The sequence below is a fragment of the Morus notabilis genome, unplaced genomic scaffold (assembly GCF_000414095.1).
Source record: "Morus notabilis unplaced genomic scaffold, ASM41409v2 Scaffold498, whole genome shotgun sequence".
Taxonomy (NCBI): Eukaryota; Viridiplantae; Streptophyta; class Magnoliopsida; order Rosales; family Moraceae; genus Morus; species Morus notabilis.
The window spans coordinates 399,600-407,696 of NW_010358720.1; the positions used below are offsets into that span (position 1 = coordinate 399,600).

An 8,097-nucleotide genomic window follows, 5' to 3' on the forward strand; every position below is an offset into this window, starting at 1 on the left:
ATTTTAAAAACCCGGGGGTTAAAAGAAAAAAAAAAAAAAAAAAAAGAAAAAAAAAATTTACCCGCATATGAACGTAGATTAAAGAGACAATAGTCTAACAACAAATAATGGATTAGACTATAACTTAGCCTATTAGTAGTAGTATAAGGAACGGCGACTGCGCCGCAAGGGCGCGGGCCGTCACACGGTCCCGGTGGGTTAGGGGCCCAATGTGTGCGCCCGCGACCTGCGGATTCGAATGCCAGACCGAAAACCCCGCTCCGTGCGGGCTTTGTTTTGCGATTTTTCTTTTTCTTTTTTTGGTTCGGGCCAGAACTTTCCACGTTCAACCAAATCCGTTCGGCTTGGAATAATGGTGATTAAAATGGGCTTAATGCCGAGCTTAATTGTGAAGTTAAAGGCCGATTATTGCATCAATTTTTCTTTGAACCTAACAATGTATTGTGGCCGCGTTCATCTTGGTGAAAGGAAACATTTTTGCACTATTAATTTGTGTGAATTACGACCTTTAATTCCTTGTCTCATACCCCTTTCCCGAGAGCCTATATAAGGCGTGTACCACATGAAAGAGAGGACTCACTTGCACTCGTTTACCCTTCTTTTCTTCTCTCTCGGTTCCTATCTTCTTTTTTGAGTTCTATGTGCGTTTTCCTTTTTTGTAGTTCAGTTTTGGTGATAGAGGGAAGATCCAAGTTCTAGTTCGCCGGACGGTTCTTATAATGCTTTGAGCTACCATCATTGCCGTTGTATCCTGAGAAACGGACATCTAATGTTACCTCAACCACTCGCCGGAGGGGACGAATCTGTTTTAAGGAAAGCGTGGTTCACGTGCCTCGACATCCTTGTAATTCATTTTTCAAGTTCAGTAGAAAGGTTGAATTTGTGTTGTAACAATTTCTATATTTTGTTCTTGCAATAAGTTGTTATATATTGTTCATTTTTGTATTATTCATATTTTTGCTAACACGAATTTTGATGATGAGGTGCACTGAAGTGTTAGGGGGAGCGGAGCTACTAGCCGGGGCTTTTCCTTTGGGGTCGGCAGGGATGGATGGAGACGCTTCATCGGTGGCTTTTTGCATGAAGTTGTAGCTGCTTGCCAGAGCTTCTTCAGCGGCTTCCTCAAAAAGATGAGGATGCCGGTTGCTCGCCACAAGTTTAGCGGCTTTGTCCAAAGTGTTGAGAATGGTGTCATAGAAGCATGAGATGTAATAAGATATTTATTATTTATTTAATAAAAGAGTTTATTCATCATTTTATGTGCATATATTTATGAATAGCAAATGAAAATTTCGTGATTATTTATGTAACCTTAAACATTGTATATAAGTGTTGTATACGAGAGGATAATGTTTAAAGATAATAATCAAAAGATGATGTTCGTAATAAATCTAATTAATGTTTAGAATTTTTAATTAGAACATTACTAATATATGTCATTCCCATTTAGAATGAAACGGTGTTATCTGCATTGTTAATATGGTGTGATATTGAATGAATGTATTACGCATAATGAGATTATGTAGAACAGGAACAAAGACACAATATGAATTTTAAATATAGAAATTCTAATTGAGTCTACCGATAAAATAAAATAGTAAGATACTAGTTTTTAAATGAGGTGTAATAAGTTAATTAGATAGACAACAAATTAACAAGACATCAAAGTAATAATTTGCTCTTATTTGTCACCAGATATAAAGGAGCGCGCACACACACATACGATGATCAACATGAATTAAATATTGTAATATAGCGGGGCCAGTAGAATCCTTGTCTCACGACTTTGCTCACCAATGATCTTGGGCCTGAATGGTTTCCACAATCCCTTTCATAGATTTATCGAATAATGTAGTGGCCTTCTTCGGGAGTTAGGCATCGGAGGTATGGACCGGAGTAGGACCTGCGACAAAGCTTGTCAGCGATTAAGGTGTACCTTGTTGTGTTGACTGGCCGGTCGATATCATTCACCGAATTCACTGCAGTTGATTCATTCTTGATCCAAGGCTCTTCCAAGTATCCAACTGGGATGGATCGTCTTGGGTTGCGGTCCTGAGTTTGGATAGTGCGTCTGCTTGTGCGTTAGACTCCTTTAGGACTCCATATCCGCATGCACCCGTACTCATATGTGATTTCATTCAATACATTATTTAATAAGTGATTAAATATTTCAATTAACGTTGATACGATCAGGATAATGGGCTTGAAGTTTGGATGCAAATACTAGTCCCACAAACAATAAAAACTAGAATCATGTTGTGGGTTTGAACCCTCCAACTAAACGAGAGTCCTAAAACACTGCTAAAGACGTTCACCTTTTCCATTCTCGCTCTCTCTAATATAAGCAAAGTTGATTTGCTTTAATTTGATGCTGAACATTTGTTTTCATGGCTATATATATACATCCCGGGCTGTTAAGATGATAGTAATTGTTAATAACATTTAAAATAATATAATCAAAAGAAACTATATATGATAACTTTTTAATCTTTGAATGATCACTTTAATAATTGTATGTTCCGTGGTACGTTTAATTGTGCAAATGAGGCGCAACTGCAAATTAGCATACCGTTGACTTACTCAAAGATTGTTAAGGGATTATGTTACAAATTATAAAAAAGTCAAAATCCAAAGCAGAGGATCATTATATTATTATTATTTGTGCATTTCATTTGGTACGGTACAAGGCGGCTTTGAAGTTTGTGCAATCATTAAAACTGAGAACATGAGTAAGTAGCATTAGCATATATTATGGCATGTCTAGTGGGACTCCCGCCCATTTGCCACATGGATGATGCAATCCCTGATTCTGATGGTACCAAAAACTCTTGTGTTTCTCGATATTTAATTGCAAAGTATACAACTAATTTATAAAGAAGAGCATCATTACCCTCAGCTAAGCTGTACAATATGAACAATTACAATATGATTAACTATATGGATATAAAATCATGAATTCTTCAATACTTCCCATTTAAGCACTCACTCGAACATTGGGCAGCATTTATGGGCTATTTGGTAAACTAGTTCAGGTGATTTGAATCTAAGAGTTGGTTCAAACTAGTGTTTGAACCAAACCGACCCTTAGTTAGATATTAGTCAAAATGGGATTTTCTTTAGTTATGGATTTTCATTTTGTAAAATCTTATCTTAAAAATCAAAAAGGCAAAAAAGGAATCAATTATCAATTTAACCTAACATTTTTCACGTAAATGCAAAAAATAAAGCCTCTAATGCTCTACAAGTCACAAGGAAAAAAAAATGTAAAAATCAACAAGTGTGCTGTCTACTTTAAGCACTACTAAGCACTAATAAAAGTCTTGTTATCCTTCAAAACAAGAAAACCTCGTAGTAATCTTATCATGTGAGATAGCAAAAGTCAAATAAAGAATGTCGCAAGTCAAATAAAGAATGTCGTGTAACAATTTCAAGGAGAAATTTGACAAAGTATCTGTGTATAGATACGCGTATAGATGGGTTAGTCCGTATGTTTGTTTTGGTATGCTATAAAGGAGTGAGGAATGGAAGGATGGATATGATAGTAGGAAAGGAGAGTATGAAAGAATGAAAAGGACTGTAACTTTCTCCAAAGATATGAAGTATGATAAAGAAAAATGATGGTTTTAAGAAAATTTGAATCAATTCCTTGGTTCAAACCACTTTAACAAACAGCCCCTTAATTCTTGTTTCTCTAAACCAATTCGTCCAAAGATAAGAGTGACTAAGGTTGGTGGGTCCCTAAAGATTGGCAATCCCTCCCATCACCTCTTTACCTTCAACTTTCCATCTATCTAACCAAACAAACCCATCTTTCAGAATCCTTCCACCCTTCCTTCCTTCCCTCATGAGTCATACCAAACCTTCTAAGCAAAGCACCTAATTTTCCTGCTTCTTATCCACGCAAGTAGTAGCTTGGAACTCAAAGTCCCAATGAGCTTCAAATAAGTATCTAACATATAACCTATGAGGCAGAGGCTACTTCTGGAGCTCTTCCTTTCTATTAAAGACAGGAGATGGAAAGAATTACCCGCAACATTTTGCCCCGAGGGGATAATCTCCACTTTTGTATATTTAGGATGTTATATCCTTCTTTGCATTTAATCCACTTAACTTGAAAGGGGAAAGAAAAAAAAAATAGAGGACAAAACATGGACCTTTATCTAAGCACTATTAGGAGGCATTATCATGATATGAAATTGACGTGCGAGAGTTTCCGATCTGTAGAACTTTTCTTGTACAGTATCTACAAAGAAACTAGTCTTATAATATCTCTTTTAGGGCAGAAGAAATTTCAAAGCAGTAGTCACCCACGAAATTGGTTCAGAGAAAAATGCTTTACATGCTATCTTTTTGGAAATGGTGGAGTGAAATGAGACTCCTTGATCCCTGATGGCTTGTAAAAAACCTGCATCAGCGAAATTTTCAGGAGAAGCGTCATATCAGACTGCTGTCTAAGTTTGAGGAGAAGATCAAATTTGATCTTTACCTAAGCTCAAGTGTAATCCTTAATCTACAGTACAGCTATATCCTTACGAAAGTACCATAAACATAAATGTTGAAAATACAATACAAAGATATTTTAGCTTACCTTCAGGAATCATTATCAATGTGAGCATTTTGGAGTAAACATCGAGCATTATGCAGAAGAGCATGGGCCTCCTCGTTTGAGGCATCCAGCAACCTCAGCTGTTTAATCTCTTCCTGCCATTTCTCAACTTGTTCTTTATGTATCCTGCACAAGATATTTCGTGTTAATGCTTAATTCTTCTCTTCTTTTTTTGAATTAATGAATGAATTAATTGGGTAGCCTACATTATCATGCGTTCTTCAAATTCATTACTCAGCTCCTTAAAGATTGCCTTTCCTGATTCCAGCAGCTCAGATACCTACAACAACATTTCACTCTCACTGTCTCAACTATTATGACCTTGCTAATCTATCTAGTACAAGCATTTAAAATCTTTTTTCGTTGTTATGTAAATTAACTTAGATGAAGAGTATAGTTTTACGAGGTGAGTGAAATTTTCAATCTTTTCGAGGATGTGAGAGACATTAAGTTCCATCTCCTCCGATGCAGCAACTTGTGCAACATCATTCGTCTCAAATGCAGCCTTCTCTTCATATGTTCCTCCATTGTCTTCAAGCTGTTGATATATAAACAATTAAACAGATAAATGAGTATGCCTATTTCATAGAATATGAATTTGTTTGAAGAGCTGAGCAAAGAGAGGTTGAGGTCGTGATACAGCTGATTTCAAGCGTTTCCTGGTAACTTGATCACCTTCGCCTTCCATCACAAAAGCCTGCACACTAAGAGGAATCAGGGCTTCTTTACTCACCAAACCAAAACCAAAAGCCCAATATCAGATCTGATCTGGGAATTATCTTATTTCCTCACTCTCGAGTTTTCAGTAAAATTGAAACTCAACCAGATCAGAACTATTAGATCGAAGCCTGCTTAGTTCAAATCTAAAGACAAAAACATATAGTAATTCATAGGAATCGCTTAATCATCTCTCTCGCTGCATTTCATCTCAATCGCAAAGCCTAATTCAAATGAAAGAAAAAGCAAATCGCATACTAAATTTGCAGAATCGCAACAATACAATACAATTACAAGAGAAAAAGATTTAGTTGGGGTTTTAATCCACCTGTTGCGTTACGGACCAAGAAACAACAATCGTTTCGCTCTTGATAGATGGAAATGGAGATTGGAAAATCGATCGAAACGAAACATCAAAATCAAATCAAAATCGCAATCAAAATCAAAATTAATTGATTAAACATACATAAATGTTGCAGAGCAGAGCAGAGAAAGAAAGCTTAAAACGAACCTCGAGAGGAGATTGCTTGGATCGCCGATCTCTGACTATTTCCGCTCCGATCTCTGATTCCGATTATGGGCGTTATGACTTGATTTTTCAATTTTAAACTTCCAAAATTGGCGCCAAGTCCGTGGCCTCAACCTCAGCTGTCTGGATTTTATGTCGTTTCTTACCTATCGTCGTTTTCACGATTCATTATCGTTTCCCCTGATTTTTATTTTTCGGTAATTTAATATGAATTATCCTTTACGCATTCTGTCTTTTTAATTTTCATGTCTATGATTGAGTGAAAATATTAATTTTGTACTCGATGTCTGACCCAATCTGTCTGAAATTTTTGAGCCGCCCGCCCGAGCCCGAGAAGGCCCGTGGACGGGCCGTGGGCCTGGCTTTGGCTGCCTGAGCCCGGTCGGGCAACCCAAGCTCGCCCAAAATGCCTGAAGAAAAATATTTTTTATATTTTTTAATTTTTATAATTATTAAGTTATTTTGTATTAAAATTATATAAAAACTAAAATTAACATTCAACACACATTATTAACACAATTTAATAAATTAATTTTGTATATTAATTTTTAAATTCATAATTCATGATTATTTTGTTAAAAACCTTACCAAGAAAAATCCAAAGAGTGCAATCATTTTGTGACGTATTATAAATTTTACAAACTTTCAAAGTCTAAATATACAATTACAATGCCGAAAGCAAATACATATTTACAAATTATAGTTTAATTTAAAGCTAAAGGATCGCCTTTAAAATTAAATGTTAATCTATTAAATTTATTGATCCATTCTTGACTTGCCGGTGAAATTGTATCCTGTATACGTTAATCAACACGATCTCAATCCTTAATGCAGACTAAGGCTTCAATAATGTCCCTTTGCAATGCATTTCGGCGTTCCTCAAGTATTCGTCCGGTCGTACTAAAGGATTGTTCAGATGAAATAGTGGAGACTGAGATCGAAAATATATCCATTGCCAATCGAGTTAGGATTGGCCAAGTTAATGCTCGTGCCCTCCACTATTGAACTAAGTCAAACGATTCTCTAGTACCGTCGACTACTAAGCTCTCACTGAAGTACGCCATAAGCTCGTTGAAGCCGCCGCTACTGCTACCACCTGTTGAAGAAGATCCACTCCTAGCTTTTGTTTGAGTTGTCTTCTTTTTCTTTTTCAACCCGAAAACATTTAAGAATGAATGCGGGTTTTCATCTTGTTGTTACGGTCCATGTACTCCAGAGTTTGTATTTCTAAACCTATTCTCATATTTACTATAGATCGAAAATATTTTTGTTTTTATTGTTAGAAATTGATCAGAATAATTGATGCCTAAAAATTCACCTAAGTTTTCTAAACCATCTAATTTTAATCTAGGATAAAAAATAGTACCCAAACCATGCAACAAAGGCAACTTATACCAATATTTTTTAAATTTCTTTTCTATAGAAGCAATAAGAACTCCTAAGATTGAGTCCACCCTATATTCACTAAATAAAATACTAATTCTTAAAAGTTCACCTAAAGTTAAAAGTGATGTTGGGTAATATGTTCCACTAAGTTTTAAAGTAACCTCATGAAACCTATCTAAATATTGATACAAAACTTCAGCAATTTACCAATCATATGCGTCTATATGTCATGTTCTTAATTTGCACATATATAGTTTGTTATAGCATCCTTATAGGGGTTGCATTGTTGAAGCATAATATAAGTTGAGTTTCATCTTACCGGCATATATAAGGCTAATGCTCTAAGTGGTAGATTTAATGCTTGTAAGAACCTAAACCAATATTGTTCTCTTTGGTTACTACCTTGAATCCATGCAATACTATCTCTAATTCTTTTAATGTGAGTACCCATTTCTTTTAAACTGGATTTAACTATTAAATTAATTACGTGGCATGCACAACATTGGTGGAAAATAATACCATCACCGAATAAACTTAAATAATTTTTGAAGTACTCAATTGCTTTAGTATTTGTACTAACATTATCTAATGTTATTGTTGGTTCCCGAATCGAATTCGGGTGCGGAAGCGTGGGAAAACAGCGGATCGTGTATAACAAAAATTTTCATAAAACTTTTGAGATACTCTATAGATTATATTAATTTATGCACGAATAAATTAATCACATTAATTTACATCATTCAAGGATCAACCGAAAAATACCATTCAAGGATCAACCGAAAAATACCTAATTTCTTTGACCACAACAGTCCTTGCTCCAAGCTTTGTGTTTAGAATACCAAAGTCTTCCACATCAATT

At 35.5% G+C, this 8,097-nt stretch overlaps 1 protein-coding gene across 1 annotated transcript; it reads right to left on the reverse strand.

The window, feature by feature from the left end:
- Positions 1-4,193: 4,193 nt before the first annotated feature.
- LOC21397065 lies at positions 4,194-5,936 on the reverse strand. The gene is made up of 6 exons (XM_010093145.2): positions 5,835-5,936; positions 5,247-5,303; positions 5,010-5,144; positions 4,813-4,886; positions 4,589-4,732; positions 4,194-4,405 (listed from the first exon to the last, which is right to left on the reverse strand). Exons 2-5 carry the CDS (start codon positions 5,292-5,294, stop codon positions 4,591-4,593), a joined length of 399 nt encoding a protein of 132 aa, XP_010091447.2. The 5' UTR covers positions 5,295-5,303; positions 5,835-5,936; the 3' UTR covers positions 4,194-4,405; positions 4,589-4,590.
- Between the last annotated feature and the right edge of the window lie 2,161 nt (positions 5,937-8,097).